This window comes from Pseudophryne corroboree, chromosome 5, assembly GCF_028390025.1.
Source record: "Pseudophryne corroboree isolate aPseCor3 chromosome 5, aPseCor3.hap2, whole genome shotgun sequence".
NCBI classification, from domain to species: domain Eukaryota; kingdom Metazoa; phylum Chordata; class Amphibia; order Anura; family Myobatrachidae; genus Pseudophryne; species Pseudophryne corroboree.
Window position 1 is genome coordinate 501,674,232 of NC_086448.1, and position 19,726 is coordinate 501,693,957.

A 19,726-nucleotide genomic window follows, 5' to 3' on the forward strand; every position below is an offset into this window, starting at 1 on the left:
CTTGGTGGCGTGAGGCAGCTGACTCATGTTAATATAGATTGAAGTACAAAGGAGCAAGGTAGTAGAGTACCGCGGCCCAGGAGGTCAGCGAGGTTTAGAGTACCGCGGCCCAGGGGGTCAGCGAGGTTTACCCATATAGTTTTTGATACGCTCCGGCTGAGGTTTCGCAGCTTGTGATTCGATTCCAGTGGTCGTACGGTGGATAAGTAACAAGTACCTATACGCTGTGCGATTGGACCGCGCATTCGTGGGTGCAATATTTAGCGCAACGTGATACCCTTTCTACGAGCTTTGCGTAAAATCGCGGTATCATTAGTGCTGTATATAGCATACGCAAGCGTGATTTGTGTATAATAAAGGTTTAGGGAATTTTCGCTGGCCTCTCTCAGGAAATCTCCAACAGCCTATATTTACTGGAAAGGGTAAGTTATTCCCAGAAACTTCCAGTAAATAGAGGTTACATAGGGGCCCTAGGTTGGGTACATTGCCTTCTCTATCAACAGTGTATGGTAGTACTGGCCAACGTGGGCGTGAGTGGGTGAAAGCACTTGGAGAACTTTCACCGTTGCCTTATATTGAGTATTTTGGGTTTTTTGTGGGATTAGCCGAAAGGGCAATACCTGCAAATTATGGGGGCCAGTTGCTCAAGTAAGGGACGCGCAACCAGGGTTCAGGTTGACATACCGTAGCCCAGGGGGTCAGCGAGGTTCATTATGTGTGAAAAGTATGGATCACACACAGAAGTTTTATGCAATGAATGGGAACGTATGACTGCGGAAGATAGGGAACCATTCCCTAAGGTAGGCAATTTTGAACCAGAGGTATTGCAGAATTTAAGGATTAGGATATGTCTAATAAAGTCCAGAAAACAAAGGATTAGACATACAGATTGCTTAAATTTATGGCAGCAAGAGGGTGATATGCAAAGAGAATTAGCTCGCACAGCAAGTTCCAAACCTAGCAGGAAAATGATGGCAACCACACCACCACCACCGTATATTGTGGGGGAGAAAGTGGCTACAGACAATGGTATATTGGTATCAGATAAAAGTATAGGTGATAAATGTACTAACGCTAATCCTTGCCAGTTGTATCCCATTTTAAATTTTCCCCAGGACTGCAAGCAGGAAGATGAGCCCAGCACGATATCGGCACTCTCTCTAGCAGCCACCATACAAGACACTCAGGTGGGCACGGCCCAACCAGCAAGAGCAGTAGTAAGGCCCCCTAGCGGAGGGATAAGTGAGGTCGTGTCCACAGGTAAGTACGGTACCATACATTATGCAGAGACAATAGCACCTCGCATTGTGGAGACAACTCAGAATGACGTAGTTGAATTAAATCCTGTCAGGGTGATCGCAGTCCCCAATGGGAGGACTGACGCTCAGGGAGTAACTCCCATCAGGAACATTGCCATGCATTGTCCCTGGTCCCGGACAGAGTTAAGGTCAATTATGGCAGAATTCCCCGATCCCAGAAAAGATCTAGTCGCATGCCAGAGGTTCATTAAAGAGTTAGGTAACGCCACCGAACCCACAAACAAAGATTGGCGAACAGTGCTACGAGTATGTTTACCCTCCAATATTGACCCCGCAAAATTCATTACTGATTGTAGATTAGACGCAGAAGTACCTCTCACTGATGAGTACACTGATGAGTACGACAAATCAATCTGCAATTAGGAGTATATTTCCCTACTGTTGTCAAATGGAATAAAATCTTTTCCATAAGACAAAAAGAAGGTGAAATGGCATCTAAATATTTCCATCGAGCACTGCAGGAAATGGCTAGATACACTGGGATCGAGGACATTAAGGACAATGTACATCACAGGGAGGTAGCTGTGTCAGTATTAATGGACGGGTTAAAAGAGGCATTAAGAACAAGGGTACAAACCTCTCTACCTAACTGGAGAGGTATCTCGGTGGCTGCATTAAGAGAGTCCGCTATCGAGCACGACCAAAACGTCATTAAACACAGGGAGTCTCAGGGGGATAAGCTGATGACAGTAAGTATAAATGCTCTTACAACAAAACCACATCAGCCAAAACCCCAGACCCCTGATGGTAAGTCGCATGTAGTAGTATGCTATAACTGTCGGAAGGAAGGACATTTTGCACGGAACTGTAGGTATAAAGACACACATAATGTATACCGACCCCCTAGACCAGGATATGAACCACACTATAATACACATAATTGGGATCAGGGACCGCATAGGAGAAGTTATGAGCAACATGCAGGGGAAACAAGGAGGTACCCACCTAGGAGGGACTGGCAGACCTCCGAAAATTCTCAGTTACCCCCCTCACATATTGTAGCTGCCAGTGCGCTGCGGGAGGGTCACAATATACAATAGGGGTTGGGCCACACCTGTAGTCTGCAGCCAGTGAAGTTGATTGCTAGCCTTGATAGTGAACCTGAGGTCACAGTTGATGTAGCTGGTAGATCATTACCTTTTCTTGTAGATACAGGGGCGGCCAGGTCAGTGTTAAATTCAACGGTAGGTATGAAAACCACGGGTAAAACAATTTCGGCAATGGGAGTAACAGGAATAGTGCAACAATACCCTTTGAGTAGACCAGCAGAGATTACGATAGGGCCTTTGCAGACCAAGCATTCCTTTTTGCTAGCTGCATCGGCTCCGACTAACCTGCTTGGAAGAGATTTATTGTGTAAAATGCGGTGTGTCATATATTGTACTCCTGAGGGTGTCTTCTTGGATATACCTGAGAATCACGTTCAGGAAGTGCAGGATATGTTAGACACCCCACAAAGGCTAATGTCACATTCTGCTGTTACAGACAAGTGTACATCAAAGGTAGAGGAAATAATCTCACAAATACCAGGTTCCCTTTGGACCAAAGATGGACAAGACACTGGATTGATGGCAAATGTAGCTCCAGTAGTAGTGCAAGTAAAAGATGGTAGGATAGCTCCAAAAATCCCTCAGTATCCTCTGAAGCCAGAGGTGGAATTAGGAGTGTACCCCGTAGAGCGGTTGCTACAACAGGGCATCCTAGTCAGGATGTCCAGCACTGCCAATAGTCCCATCTTCCCTGTGAAAAAGAGTGGGGGGAGGGGTTACAGGCTAGTGCAGGATCTAATGGGGATAAAGAAGATAGTTGAGAGCCAATTCCCCGTAGTGCCCAATCCAGCTGTCATCCTCATGCAAATTCCCCCTACTGCGAAATTTTTCACTGTTATTGACCTCTGTTCTGCTTTCTTTTCTGTCCCTCTGCACCCTGACAGCCAATACCTCTTTGCATTTACATACAGGGGAGTACAGTACACCTGGACTCGTCTCCCCCAAGGTTTCATTGACAGCCCAAGTATTTTCTCCCAGGCTTTGCATGACTGTTTACAATCCTTTCAACCTGAGAGCGGATCAGTATTAATACAGTATGTCGATGACTTATTGCTGTGTTCTGATTTACTCGAATCGTCCTTGAAATACACGAAACAGCTTCTGTTTCTTCTTTCCCATACGGGACACAAGGTTACAAAGGATAAGTTACAGCTGTGCCAGACCAGGGTAAAATATTTGGGACATTGCTTGACGCAAGGACTTAGACACCTCACCGCTGATAGAATACAGGCGATTCGCGACATGACTCTGCCACAAACCCAGCAACAGATCCGCACTTTTCTTGGAATGTGTGGGTACTGCCGAAACTGGATCCCAGGGTTCTCCATACTAGCTTTACCTTTGCAAGAGATGGTTTCTTCGAACAAACCAGATCGGATCTCGCACACAGATGAGTCCGAACTGGCATTTGAGAGACTCAAACAGTGCCTATCGCAGGCACCTGCATTAGGCATGCCAGATTATGGGAAACCCTTTGAATTGTATGGTACAGAGTGCTGGGTGTGCGGCAGGTGTTTTAACACAGAAACATGGTGATGCCAGCAGACCAGTAGCATACTACAGTGCACAGTTGGACACTGTAGCACGGTCTCTCCCCACATGCTTGCGAAGTGTTGCAGCGATAGCTTTGCTAGTGAGTAAGAGCGAAGACGTAGTGTTAGGACACAACCTGACCGTCCATACACCTCATGCAGTATCAGCCTTACTGAACTCTGCCCAAACCAGACATGTCTTATCTGCGCGGTTTACAAGGTGGGAATTATCACTAATTGCCCCTGTAAACATCACCATTAAAAGATGCAGCTCACTAAATCCTGCAATTTATCTGCCAAGTGTGCCTGGACAGACACAAAGGGTGGAGGATGAGAATGATGGTGAAGGAGGATTTAGTGCAGACACTGATACGCATGATTGTATGGAATACCTGATCCAGACTTTCACTGCAAGACCTGACATTAGTGACAACCCACTGGAAGGCATAGATTTTACTTTTTACACTGACGGTAGTTGCCACAGACAGACGGACTCGGGAGACTTGTGCACTGGGTACGCAGTTGTAGATGACAGAAGTATCATAGAAGCTGAGCCCCTGGGCCCACCGCACTCAGCACAAGTTGCTGAGCTGGTCGCCCTAACCAGAGCGTGTGAATTGGCCAAGGGTAAGTCAGCTAATATATACACAGATTCTAGGTATGCCTTTGGAGTGGTGCATGATTTCGGGGCCCTATGGCGCCTCAGAAATTTCATGACGGCAGCTGGCACACCTGTAGCGCATGCGTCCCACATAAAAAGGCTTCTAACAGCGATACAAGAACCAGACAGGGTGGATGTTATCAAGTGCAAAGCACACACTTACAACCAAGACCCAATTTCACTTGGTAACAGCCGGGCAGATGAAGCTGCTAAATCAGCAGCCAGCACCCCCATACAAACGAACACAACATCACTGATGACATTCAACACAATCAACACACAAAAATGAATTGAAATGCAAAATTTGTGTTCTCCACAGGAAAAGGCGGTCTGGAGGTCAAAGGGGTATGGCTAGGAGTCCTCAGGACCCTGGACAGGTGGACAAGGTAAGCCAGTAGCCCCCAGAGCATATCTCCCAAGCTTAGCTGAGGCGGTCTGACTCATCTGGGTAAAGAGGGTATGTGTAAGCTGGTGAGAGCCTACTGGTGTGCGCCAGGATTCTCTTCTCATGCAGGTAAGAGAGCAATGACATGTCTTACTTGCTTGAGGAAGAATATTGGAAAGTCAATACCAACAGAGCCATCCCATATCCCTCCGACAGACGGCCCTTTTCAGGTAATACAAATTGATTTCATACAGTTACCACCCTGTAGCAATTTAAAATATGTGTTAGTCTGTATTGATGTGTTTTCCAATTGGGTAGAAGCGTTCCCTGCTGCCACAAATACTGCTACGTTCACTGCAAAGATAATTGTGCAGGAATTTGTGTGTAGGTATGGTATCCCTAGAATAATTGAAAGCGATAGGGGTACCCATTTTACAGGTGAAGTCTTTCAGGTTATGTGCAAACTGATGGGAATTAATAGCAAGCTGCATACTCCGTACCGACCACAGGCGAGTGCGAAGGTGGAGAGAGTGAACAGCACTATTAAGAACAAGCTGAGCAAAGTGATGGCTGAGACTGGATTGTTGTGGCCAGAAGCTTTGCCACTAGTATTGTACAGCAAGAGAACCACTCCCAGGTCCCCCTTAATCTGTCACCCTTTGAGATTCTTTTTGGCCGACAACCCCATGTAATGATAGACCCCCAGGATGATTTGAAATGCAATAACGAAGTGACTGTGAAATATTTGGTTAGGATGAGCCAGCAATTGAGGAATCAAAATAGGAATCTAAAGCTGGTGATTCCTGACCTACCGAACAGTAATTGTCATGACATTGAACCTGGGGATTATGTAATGATTCGAAATTTTCTACGCTCAGGTTGCCTCATTGACAGGTGGGAAGGACCGTACCAAGTCCTGCTAACCAGCACGACAGCATTAAAGGTTGCCGAAAGAGAGACTTGGGTCCACTCGTCCCACTGTAAGAAGGTCGCTGACCCGGAGAGAACCCGTGACAAAGAGCAGAGTGTAGAGAACATCGTATCACTGGAGTGTCTGTTCCGGGGAAGGTTGAGATGGCACCTGAGCGCGGAGAACAACAAGACCAGAGGCGGTTGTCGCACCAGTTTTTTTTTATTTTCTCCATCTCCCACTACCCTCCTTCTCTTTCTCCCCCTTCTTGTTTCCCTTTTCTTCCCTTAACAAGATGGACTTACTACAAGAGACTGCGTTCCGGGTTTTCCTGTTAATCCTGATGTTGACCAGGACAGTCTATTTCGGTGAGGGTCCCAGAGAGGTCGAGAAAGGATCTGGAATGGGTTCTGATGGAGAGGATAGATTTGTAGAATCTCAAGAACAACACACTAATAAAGCAAAGGCGAGTATCAGAAAACGCTCTGGTAGTCAAGGAGCTCGGAGGCACTGTGAAGGGTTATTGTCTGAGGAAAATTGCATTTGTAGGAATTGTGAGAACATAGTCGAGAATGGGTGCATCCAAAGATGTCAGTCCAGCCTTAATATCAACATGGACCATCACCCATTGAGTGATTACCACTCACTAGTGGGTAAGGTCTTAAACCAGACAGAATGCTGGGATTGCTCACAAGTACCTCAAGGTCAGAGCAAGTCAGGATTAGTACCGTACCCTTTAGCAATAGATGAGGTACTCGAATTACGGGGTGGGAGACCGGTGGACAAGAAATGTAATATTTCTAGGCCCCCTAGCTTGACGCTCTACCAGTATCATGTAGATAGATCCTTATTATGTTTCAATATTTCCAATTACCGAAAACCGGGAAATTGGTAAGTGACGTGGAATAACCAGACAATGACCTTTTCACACAGAGCTGATAAGATACCCATAGACTCGCAACTTGTACGCCAAATAGCCAACAGTGGAAGGTATTTCCGATATAGGTATACTCGTGGAAGCAAGACCATGTGGGTTGGAAAAGTATCACCAGGGTATTGTGCTCATATCATCCAGTCCGATACTTGTACAGAACAGATGGGAGAACTAGGGAGTGGGTTTTTCACTTGGAAAGTTTGTAATATGGTGATGTCGTATTTTGTCCCCTATGTTCTCCCCGATGATGCCTATTTCATATGTGGGAGGAAGGCGTACAAGTGGCTTGCCCCGAGCTCAGAAGGATTGTGTTATATTGGAAGAGTACTGCCAGAGGTCATGACCATAACCCATGACAAGATGAAAGAGGTTCACCGCAGTGCTCAGGCTCCTTATACTCATACTTACTATGAACACATCGTCAAGAGACACCTCATAGAGAGGACAGAGCACGTAGCCTCTGATTTGATCCACGAATCCACCAGGATTCAATTCCTTCTCGCATTAGACATCACCCGTACTGCCAGAGGAATTATAAATTATAGGTATATCCATGCGCTAGCGAACTTGATAGATAATATCCCTGAGATGTATGATGACACCTTCAGGTATACAGGAAGGGAGTTACAAGTTTACAAGACGGAACTGATCCAGCACAGGATGGTCCTTAATTATATCACAGCCGTGACGGGTGGGTGCTGTGTCACTTTGGCAACTCAATATGGTGTGAAGTGCTGCACGTATATTACAAACAGCACTGATGACCCAAACGAGATTATCGATCAAAAGATGGACGATATCTTGCAGTTGAAGTGGGAGTTCCGGAGGAGACACAACCTTACCCTGACTGCTGTGAGTAATGAACTGACCGGCTGGGTCTCATGGTTGAACCCACGTAATTGGTTCTCATGTTTAGGAGAGTGGGCTCAAAATGTTATTATGAGTGTAGGGAAGTCTCTCCTTTGTATCCTGGGAGTCGTCATAATTATTGGTTTGATATTTAGGTGTGTTCGAATTCTAACGCGGCGCAAGCACGGCACAATTTTGATGAGTTTAAGGAGCGAGGGCATTGTTACAGCAGCAGATTTAATTTATGACCCATCCATAGAGACAGTGTTGTGATAAGGATTGCAAATGAATTCCATGGCCTGTTTCTTTCACCCGTTTTTCCTTTGTCTCCCCCTCTGCCCAGATACACCCATCCGGAAAAGACATCAACCCTACCCAAGAATGTTTATGAAAATGTTATGTGAATGTATTTTAGATATGTGTCTTCTCTTCATCTCTACAACCTTCAGTTAATGACACACATAGTCGACAGGTAATATCCACATGTACTAGCACTCACATATGTTCCCCCTCCATGTATCATCAACTAAATGTGCACCCCATTTGTTGGAACAAGAAGCCAAAAAGAGCTCGGTAGTGTTTGTTGGCCCACTTACAGACCCTTAATACGGGATAAGAAGGATTTAATGTATACTTCGCAATACCTCTAAGTTTATCTAGAACATATACGGCACGATGATACATGCCCCTCAGACATGGATTCATACATACATGCTTTTTACTATCCCACTAGGTCATACATTTCCCGCCTACAAATCTCCCCCGACCATCCAATTTTCTGTAGATATTGTGTAGATATTTTTCTGTTTAGTGATTAGATAGTGGCAGTTATTGTTGACTGCCACAGGGTGGACTGTCAAAGTCGAAAAATATTGCAGAACACACATCACGTACAAACTACACACACAGATGGCCTTTGCACGTGTACTTGTTCTGCACATATCCGCAATTTGCGTATGGTCGCTCCCGCGGTCCTGCGTGTGGTATGGGTATTTACGGCAGAGTTTGTGAACGCATGGAGAGCTATCAAAACATTACATATTTAATCCAAATAGTGCACATTGTACACATAGCCCCCCTGCACCACATCAGAAAGTAACAACAGTTTAAATGATTCCAGAACAAAGGGATTCACCTTTACAGGATAAGAGGGGACAGACTAAGGTTATAAGGTGGTGTTTGGTATCCAGCTGTAGGGTATTTTAAGGGTAACATTCCGGTGTTGGTTTGCGGAAGATCGCATGTTCCTGAGGATAGTTAGGTGCAGAAGCAGAATATAGATATAAACTGTATTTACTGTATATTATGTATGCGGCGGGAATCCAGAGGAGACCACCCACAAGAGCAGTTAGGAAAGACATCGCCTACCTTTTCAAATCGACCTATGACCTCTCCTGTACTGTAAAAGTGCATTCCTGTGTCCAATGGACAAAGGGATTACAGTATCCATTGTATTGCTTTTGGAAGAGTTGTATAGATAAAACCTGTTGCAGCCTGGCCGGACACAAGACTCACAACGCAATCAACCTGATAGCGGAGGACCGGGCCGGGTTGCGCAAGCGAATATTCTCACATATGTACATTGACTGTAGCCATTTACTCTGTTGTATTGTAGTGCATAATTTGTATTGTTAACCCCCTTTCAGAAATATTACTCTGTGGTGTCGGAACCCAGTGATTAACTACAAATCGGTGTTGTGTCCTCTTTTCCCTGCTAAGGTTTAAAGTGTATTCATTATCGCATTGCTTAGCTGTATAAGGTTTAAAGTGTAATAGTTGGGTGTGTACGCGCTGCGAGTACTTTGTATCATCAGCGTGGCGTGTGTACGCAAAGTCCGTACATTGTACGGGACTCATTACGCAAATTGCGTAAAAGGTATGTAGAGTGCATATTAAGTCTAGCGGCCGCAGCGGCTACATGGTAAAAGTGTGTTTAAAGGTATAGCTTTATGTTTTAAGATAAAATCGACATTATCATTGGGAATAAATTTGCATCGATTCCTATCGATCATTCAACAAAACGTAAAGAACGGTATAAAACATAGCAAATTAGTCTTAGAAAAAAAATTGCTTATTTTCAGCATCAGTGGTCTGTTTGTATCAATTTAAAAATGGTAAACTTTCTTCTTGGACAGCAAAGTTGATATACTAAGTATCCTCGTCACATATGCTTATGGGATAGTCGTGCAAAACAAAAGCACTGTCAGCAAACCGTTTGGCCTCCAAGAGAAGTTCTAACTGTAGGAGAAACCAACATCATTCATGAGACCTTAATTGACAGGAAAATAATCATACTGCCACCTCTCCATATCAAACTGGGTTTAATGAAACAATTTGTAAAAGCATTCGACAAGTCAGGTGAATGTTCCATGTATATTTTTTGAACATTTCCATCTGTTAGTATTGAAAAATTAAAGGCAGGAATTTTTGACAGCCCACAGATGGGATGCGGTTAAGATGCCGCCGGCTGGAATCCCGGCGGTCGAAATACTGACGCCGGAATCCCGACCGCCACAATCCCGACATATTCTCCCTCTGTGGGTGTCCACAACACCCATAGAGGGAGAATATAATAGTGTGCCGAGCGTAGCGAGGCACCGTGCCCGCAAGGGGCTGCGTTACGCTCGCCATCCCTGTCGGGATTGTGTGGTCGGGATTCCGGCTTCGGTATTTTGACCGCCGGGATTCCGGCCGGCGGCATTTAGTACTGATCCCCCACAGATACGGAAACTGGTGAAGGATCCAAATTTTACCACATCTATGACTGAAATCGAATCTGAAGCATTACTGAGTTATGTGTCTGTCATTCAAAAAATTTTAGGCAATCACAAGGCAGACAACTATCAGGAATTAGTCCACAACATGCTAAAATGCTTCAACAAAGTAGGTGCCAACATGAGTATTAAAGTACATTTTTTTGTACAGCCATTTAGATCACTTCCTGTCCAGTCTACGAGATTTAAGCGAAGAACAGGGTGAATGGTTCTACCAGGATATCCAGGTAATGGAAGAAAGATATCAAGGAAGGTGGGATCGTCACATGATGGCCGATTACTGTTGGAGTCTGCAGAGGGACTGCCTGCAATAAGAATACAAAATAGAATCCTATAAAAAAAAATGATTCTCATATCTTCCTAATACTTATATTTGTAATTATTTATATAACATTTTACAAATCAAATTTAAACAGAATAAAAAAATATATTATCAACTAATTTTTACATTGTTTAATTTCATTTTTCCTAAATATTAAAGACATATGCATATCTCAAAAACTAGAGCCAAATGAAAAACAAGCATGGCATATTCATAATTAGGAGCACAAAATTAATCGAAATCGACTCTTAAATCCCTGGCAACAAATTGACTGTTCCCCAGTATTATCAATGTCTGGAGGAGCTAAATGATTCATCAGGTTCTCCAAGCTTGCAGTAATATTATCACTGCATTATATTTCCTGATTACTCACTGATGATACATAGGAATATCTTACTCAACTCTGTCAGTCATGTCGTGAACAGTACACAATGCAATATTGTGTTGAGTCAAAGCCTGTGTGAAGGAGAAGGATAGTGTAGTTATTATGGCCTTTGATCTAGTATGGTCTTTATCAGTTGTCTGTTAAAATTATGAATTCCGTATATAGAATGTAATAGCAGGTATGCAACCTGGTCTGGTGATCTTGGACCTCTGGTATTTTCCAGAAAGGCTAGTGTGAGTATTAGCAGTCAGTAACAGTAACACTCAGCCAATCTGCGCTGAGAGAGGAGTTTATGTACAGTATGTGATCTTCCTCTTAAGGGGCCTAATCCAGAGTTGATCGCAGCAGAAAATTTGTTAGCAGTTGGGCAAAACCATGGGGGGGTAATTCCAAGTTGATCGCAGCAGGAATTCTGTTAGCAATTGGGCAAAACCATGTGCACTGCAGGGGAGGCAGATATAACATGTGCAGAGACAGTTAGATTTGGGTGTGGTGTGTTCAATCTGCAATCTAAATTGCAGTGTAAAAATAAAGCAGCCAGTATTTACCCTGCACAGAAACAATATAACCCACCCAAATCTACCTCTTTCTGCACATGTTATATCTGCTCCCCTGCAGTGCACATGGTTTTACCCAACTGCTAAAAAATTTCCTGCTGCGATCAACTTGGAATTACCCCCCATGTGCACTGCAGGGGGGGCAGATGTAACGTGCAGAGAGAGTTAGATTTGGGTGGGGTGTGTTCAAACTGAAATCTAAATTGCAGTGTAAAAATAAAGCAGCCAGTATTTATCCTGCACAGAAACAAAATAACCCACCCAAATCTAACTCTCTCTGCACATGTTATATCTGCCACACCTGCAGTGCACATGGGCCCTCATTCCGAGTCGTTCGCTCGGTAATTTTCATCGCATCGCAGTGAAATTCCGCTTAGTACGCATGCGCAATAATCGCACTGCGACTGCGCCAAGTAATTTTACAATGAAGATAGTATTTTTACTCACGGCTTTTTCTTCGCTCCGGCGATCGTAGTGTGATTGACAGGAAATGGGTGTTACTGGGCGGAAACACGGCGTTTTCGGGGCGTGTGGATAAAAACGCTACCGTTTCCGGAAAAAACGCAGGAGTGGCCGGAGAAACGGGGGAGTGTCTGGGCGAACGCTGGGTGTGTTTATGACGTCAAACCAGGAACGACAAGCACTGAACTGATCGCAGATGCCGAGTAAGTCTGAAGCTACTCTGAAACTGCTAAGTAGTTTTTAATCGCAATATTGCGAATACATCGGTCGCAATTTTAAGAAGCTAAGATACACTCCCAGTAGGCGTAGGCTTAGCCTGAGCAACTCTGCTAAATTCGCCTTGCGAGCGATCAACTCGGAATGAGGGCCATGGTTTTGCCCAACTGCTGATAAATTGACTGCTGCGATCAACTCTGAATCACCCCCAAAATTTGAAAGGTGGGAAAGGGTGAGCCCTTGGATTAGAACTATGTTGTGTCAAGATGAAATAATGATGGTATTCTTTTTTAAACCAATCTCTTAAAAAGGATGAAAATGGTGAATGGTGTTGTAGAGCAAGAGGGGATGAAACTAGTGATGTGCACCGGACATTTTTCGGGTTTTGTGTTTTGGTTTTGGATTCGGTTCCGCGGCCGTGTTTTGGATTCGGACGCGTTTTGGCAAAACCTCACCGAAATTTTTTTGTCGGATTCGGGTGTTTTTTTCAAAAAACCCTAAAAAACAGCTTAACTCATAGAATTTGGGGGTCATTTTGATCCCATAGTATTATTAACCTCAATAACCATAATTTCCACTCATTTCCAGTCTATTCTGAACACCTCACACCTCACAATATTATTTTTAGTCCTAAAATTTGCACCGAGGTCGCTGGATAGCTAAGCTAAGCGACACAAGTGGCCGACACAAACACCTGGCCCATCTAGGAGTGGCACTGCAGTGTCAGACAGGATGGCACTTCAAAAAAATTGTCCCCAAACAGCACATGATGCAAAGAAAAAAAGAGGCGCACCAAGGTCGCTGTGTGACTAAGCTAAACGACACAAGTAGCCGACACAAACACCTGGCCCATCTAGGAGTGGCACTGCAGTGTCAGACAGGATGGCACTTCAAAAAAATTGTCCCCAAACAGCACATGAAAACCAAAATTTAGGAGTGATGAACACCCCAGCTCCTGGCGCAAATATAATTGAGTATGTAGTTAATTTACTCAGTACACCAGCTGCACACACTAAAGGATTGGCAATATCCTCAGGGAAACACAAAAAGGAAGAAAAAACTAGTGTATTGCGCTTGATGCACTAATTATCTAAATAAATTAATAAATGAATAAAAAACACTCTATAGTTGTGTGTCTGTTTTACTTCAAATTAACACACATGGAACTTGCTTTCATAAAAACCAACTAGAATATTTTAATAACATTTCACATACATGAATCATATATACCAATATTGGATATATTAAAATTGAATAAACTAAAACACACTGAAAAAATGCGCTTGAACTGTCTACGACACAGATTAAATAATAGTGTCCATAAATAGTAACAAGTGGATGGCAACAATGTATCGTATGAGTGCTACACAGGCATGCCTCATCAATTTACAGCAGCTGCTGATGCCTACTGAATTGTGTATAATGTCTCTAATCCTCTTGCTACTGGCGTCCCAGTGCAGAGGATTAATACTTGCAATATATTTACCCGAACCAGCGGGATTCTCCACATGCAGCGTATATTACCAAGAAGATATCCTTAAGGCATGCAGCCACAGCGTCCGCCGCTAGCACTATTCTTGGTGCAGTGAGGATCTCTGTCCTGGCAGGCGGATAAGGACACTTCAGGTGTCAACGATCAGCGGGTTGATTCAGGTAATAGTCCAATTTTGCAGGGAGAAATCCTTAGGCGTGAAGCCACAGCGTCTGCCGCTAGCACTATCCGTGGTACAGGAAAAGTCTCTGTCCTGGCAAAGCGGGTAGACGCTTACGTGGCCGCTGTTCCGATCAGCAAGTATCTGAACTATGGTTACCTCCACAGGGATGACCGTCGGCACCAAGCACAGATAGTAGGCACCAGTGATTGCACTCAGATCAGTGTAGCCGTCAGTGTGAGAAGCGGGGAGATGACATTATACACAATTCAGTAGGCATCAGCAGCTGCTGTAAATTGATGAGGCATGCCTGTGTAGCACTCATACGATACATTGTTGCCGTCCACTTGTTACTATTTATGGACACTATTATTTAATCTGTGTCTTAGACAGTTCAAGCGCATTTTTTCAGTGTGTTTTAGTTTATTCAATTTTAATATATCCAATATTGGTATATATGATTCATGTATGTGAAATGTTATTAAAATATTCTAGTTGGTTTTTATGAAAGCAAGTTCCATGTGTGTTAATTTGAAGTAAAACAGACACACAACTATAGAGTGTTTTTTATTCATTTATTAATTTATTTAGATAATTAGTGCATCAAGCGCAATACACTAGTTTTTTCTTCCAAACAGCACATGATGCAAAGAAAAAAAGAGGCGCACCAAGGTCGCTGTGTGACTAAGCTAAGCGACACAAGTGGCCGACACAAACACCTGGCCCATCTAGGAGTGGCACTGCAGTGTCAGACAGGATGGCACTTCAAAAAAATTGTCCCCAAACAGCACATGATGCAAAGAAAAAAAGAGGCGCACCAAGGTCGCTGTGTGACTAAGCTAAGCGACACAAGTGGCCAACACAAACACCTGGCCCATCTAGGAGTGGCACTGCAGTGTCAGATAGGATGGCACTTCAAAAAAATTGTCCCCAAATAGCACATGATGCAAAGAAAAAAAGAGGCGCACCAAAGTCGCTGTGTGACTAAGCTAAGCGACACAAGTGGTCGACACAAACACCTGGCCCATCTAGGAGTGGCACTGCAGTGTCAGACAGGATGGCACTTCAAAAAAATTGTCCCCAAACAGCACATGATGCAAAGAAAAAAAGAGGCGCACCAAGGTCGCTGTGTGACTAAGCTAAGCGACACAAGTGGCCGACACAAACACCTGGCCCATCTAGGAGTGGCACTGCAGTGTCAGACAGGATGGCACTTCAAAAAAATTGTCCCCAAACAGCACATGATGCAAAGAAAAATGAAAGAAAAAAGAAGTGCAAGATGGAATTGTCCTTGGGCCCTCCCACCCACCCTTATGTTGTATAAACAGGACATGCACACTTTAACGAACCCATCATTTCAGCGACAGGGTCTGCCACACGACTGTGACTGAAATGACTGGTTGGTTTGGATCCCCCACCAAAAAAGAAGCAATCAATCTCTCCTTGCACAAACTGGCTCTACAGATTTTTCATCTGAACACACTATCCCCAAAAGGTCTGAACAAGCAGTTTTGGTTACAATGTTTCCTCTAACTATTTTTTTCACTGCTTTGGCTTATGGTTGGTTTTAGGGCCTGATATAGAGATGGACAAGAAACGCGAAGCCACATGCCAGCAGCTTTGCTTTTCTGTCCGATTATAAGGAGGGACATGCAGGAGACATCTCAGTAGAAGAGACGCCTCCTGCATGTAGATGCAATCCCAGTACTGCAATGGACATAGCAAGCTGGGATCCAACATTGCACCTATGGAAGCTCCAGCTTACTTAGCATGACTGACGGAAGCGGGGCCAGGAAGTTTGTATGGTAACATGCCGACCCCAGGACTGTCCCCTCCCAGAAAACGGGGACAACATGCCCCCATTTCAAGGAATGCTGGCCTCACCCCCACCCCCTCCCTCAATACCGCTGCCTAACAATCAAGCAGCAGAAGGGAGGAACTGCGAAGACAACGCAAAGCCCATTCTGTGCATGTGCAGAACGGACCTTGTGCAGCCGTAGATTACTGATGATCAGGAATCTGCGTACAGTGTCCCACTCTGAATTAGACCTTAATGTTTGCTACAAATCTTGCCAAAAGTATTTAATATCTAAGCATTGCCATTAATGACGCTCTTATTCCTCACCCTGGTTGTGCTACATCATTGTCTACTATTAAAATTGTTGCCTCTTTTTACTAATTATTGAGATTAATATTTAGGGGGACATTTACTAACCAGTGATAAGAGCGGAGAAGTGAACCAGTGGAGCTGTTGCCCCATCAACCAATCAGCAGCTCTGTATAATTTTATAGTATGCAAATTATATATGTTACTTCAGTGCTGATTGGTTGCATGCCATGTGCAACTTCTCCACTGGCTCACTTCTCTGCTCTTGGTACTGCTTAGTAAATGTCCTCCATAGTCACCAGACTTTGCATTTACAAAAAAAAAATTCTATTATTACTGACACGTATAGTTAAGTAGTACTCAGGAGTAAACTCCGCAGCTCTAGCATGAAGTTTCAATGGTGACGGTATTGCAGTTTTCTGATGATGTCAGTAAGCTCCTGGTTCTGGCGGGCTCTCGCCATTTTGGTTCATGTGGTGTTTTGCTATAAAGGTAAGCACTTCTATTATGTCTTTTGTATCCTGACAAAATAACTTAAGTAAATGTTCTGAAACGTTGATAAACCTTGGGGTCTGGCGTAATTCTTTATAGTCATGCTGAGAGCCGCTGGATGTTTCAGTATATCTATCTATCTATCTATCTATCTATCTATCTATCTATCTATCTATCTATCTATCTATCTATCTATCTATCTGTCTATATATATATATATATATATATATATATATACTGTACCAGGTGATTCATCGTGCCCTACGGGCGTTCTTCACACCGTCGTGAGGGGCTATGCCCCTTAACCCTTGCACGCTCTTGTGGCGTGCAATAGTTGTATTATATGGAGTATTACCTCCAATCATAATTGTGTGAGTGGTTAAATAGTGCACGGACAAAGGGCATGCAATGGTTAAGGGGTCGCAGCCCCTTGCAACAGCGTGAACAGCGCATGCAGGGCCTGATGAATCACCTAGTAGGTGCTGTGGTTGGGGGAGTGACGGGTGCGGGGGAGATGCGGGTGGGGGAGGGGGGCTGGTGGTGCCGCGGGTGGGGGAGGGGTGGTTGCGGGGGTGGTGTGGCTGGGGGAGGGGCTGATGTGGTGGTGGGGGAGGGGCGGGTGCCGTGGGTGGGGGAGGGGCGGGTGCAGGGGTGCTGCGGGTGGGGGAGGGGGTCCAGAGCCACCGTGGGTGATGGAGGGGGCGTGCGGGTGCTGCGGATGGGGCCCAGAGGTACTGTGAGTGGGGAGGGGCAGGTAATGTCATCCACTGTCCACTGCAAGTATTTATATAGTGAGAAAGTTTGGTGAGTTACAGTATTAACTGGCAGCTTCTCTATTATACTGTATATAGGGGGTCATTCCGAGTTGTTCGCTCGTTATTTTTTTTTGCTACGGAGCGATTAGTCGCAAACTGCGCATCCGCAATGTACGCAGAGCGCCTGCGCCAAGTAAATTAGCACAAAAGTTTGGTAATTTACTCACGATCGTAGTTTGATTGACAGGAAGTGGGTGTTTCTGGGCGGAAACTGGCCGTTTTATGGGAGTGTGCGGAAAAACGCAGGCGTTCGAGTTGCAAAACGCAGGAGTGGCTGGAGAAACGGGGGAGTGGTTGGGCAAACGCTGGGTGTGTTTGTGACGTCAAACCAGGAACGAAAAGGACTGAGCTGGTCGCAATGGCTGAGTAACTCTGGAGCTACTCAGAAACTGCAGGGTAATCGTTACGAGAGAATTAGCGAAGCTTTCGTTAGCAATTCTGCTAAGCTAAGATACACTCCCAGAGGGCGGCGGCTTAGCATGTGCAATGCTGCTAAAAGCAGCTAACGAGCGAACAACTCGGAATGACCCCCATACTGTATAACCCTCGCTCCTTGAGGGGAGAGATGCATATGGGGCAGGCTCCTTCTGTCATCAGACCCGCCCTCCTTGAGATGGAAAGCAGCTATTCGTGGGTATGAGGAATGGGGGCAGGGTCAACATTATGCAAATGTCATAAAATCACATCATATTGGCTCAGGGTGGCCAGATTAGAGATGGTTTGTCATGGGGAGTTTCTGAGTGCTCAGAAAGTCCGCTGCACACTCCACTGAGATCCACATGATATTAAGATGTGGGATAATTTGATATATTCAATCTTAGAAATCACAATGGACAGCAAGTTATAGCCCCCAAACTAGATTATTTTGGTATTATTCTTTCTTGATAACAAGTCATAGATTAGTCATAAAATTTGAATGCAGATAAGAACCACTTGGCCAATCTAGTTTGCCCTAAGCACATGTCCTTAGACACACTTATACACTAGGGTTAGTTTCTTTTTTGGGAGCTAATTTAGCTACCAGCATATTTTTAGTTTATGGAAGGAATCCTACGCAAGCATGGAGAGAATATGCGTAGTTTAGTTTAGCATAGGAAACCTACGCAAGCTTGGGGAGAATATACAAACTCCACACAGTTAGGCCATCGGAGGAATCAAACCCATGGCCTCAGTGCTGTGATGCAGTAATGCTAACCATTACACCATCCGTGCTGCCCATAAGACATGGTTTGAGCTCCTTCTTACGTATTAGTTCACAGCAAAATTTCAATTAACTGTCAAATCATTCTGTACCATACAACATAAAGTAGGCAAAGCAGTAAATCACACAACATGGCCGGCTGCATCATGCATGGTAAAAGATTGATTCAATTACAGTTACTGCTACATCATGATACAGCATAGAGACCATTAAAAGGTAAGGCATCAGTTGAGGGACTGTCAGGGGGATGTAAAGATAACTAGTTAGTCTCAGCATTGCAATAATGAATGTTATTTTTCATAGTGTTTATACTTGTTAGCAATGTGTTCTGTCATACTGGCCTTTCAATATGATTTTGCCTGTCACTGAGTGGTGCTAATGCTAGAAGTTACTGTATGTCATGGTTACTGCTGAGGATCTGCATGCATAGATTGGTGAATAGACTACATAGTGTCCCAAAGTTACTCCATGTAATGGAAAGCGCAGGGGCGGATTGGGATGGAAAACCAGCCTAGGATTTTTTTTTAAAGCAGCCCTAATGGGGGCGTGGTCTGTAGTGGGGGTAGAGGCTTTCAAGGGGTATGGGATCCCTCCTCCTAGGGCCTGATTCTGAGTTGGTTGCAGTTGAACCCATCCTTGCGTCTTTTGCTGTTGGTCTGTGACTTTATGCTAATGCCACTACAATGCCCTTCCCATGTGAACATTTGTGTGTCCTAATATGCAAGGACGGAGACGCTCACTTTTACTGTCTACAGATGCTGCAACATGAATCATGTTGTGTGCTTCTTTAGACACCACCATTGAAACTTTCACCAGCCCTATGCTAGGTGCAGATCATCCATCTGAGTTTGGCCTCCAATGTGAGTAATTCAGCATCCCTGTATGCAACCACTTTTAGTCACACACCCGTACTATGTTACATCTGTGTCTGATTAGCCAACCTCTTGTAACTGCCTAGAAACACCCTACACATTTTTAATATACTTCTTGATGCATGCGTCAATCTGTACTGCAACTCTTCACGAACACATTCGAGACGCATGCACTGTGCAACTCAGATGCATGTGCAGAATAAAAACATTGCTCAATAAAAAAAATAAAACA

At 44.4% G+C, this 19,726-nt stretch overlaps 2 protein-coding genes across 2 annotated transcripts in view; both read right to left on the reverse strand.

Annotated features, from left to right (window-relative positions):
* LOC134927913 (serpin B5-like) overlaps positions 1-19,726 on the reverse strand; it is a 201,677-nt gene that overhangs the window by 177,205 nt on the left and 4,746 nt on the right. The gene's annotated exons all lie outside the window — the stretch shown is intronic.
* Positions 10,299-19,726, reverse strand: part of LOC134927912 (protein-glutamine gamma-glutamyltransferase 5-like) — a 352,569-nt gene continuing 343,141 nt past the window's right edge. The window contains exon 12 of the mRNA XM_063923027.1: positions 10,299-10,718. Coding sequence (XP_063779097.1) covers positions 10,599-10,718 — 120 coding nt within the window. The 3' untranslated portion in view covers positions 10,299-10,598. The remainder of the gene's footprint in view (positions 10,719-19,726) is intronic.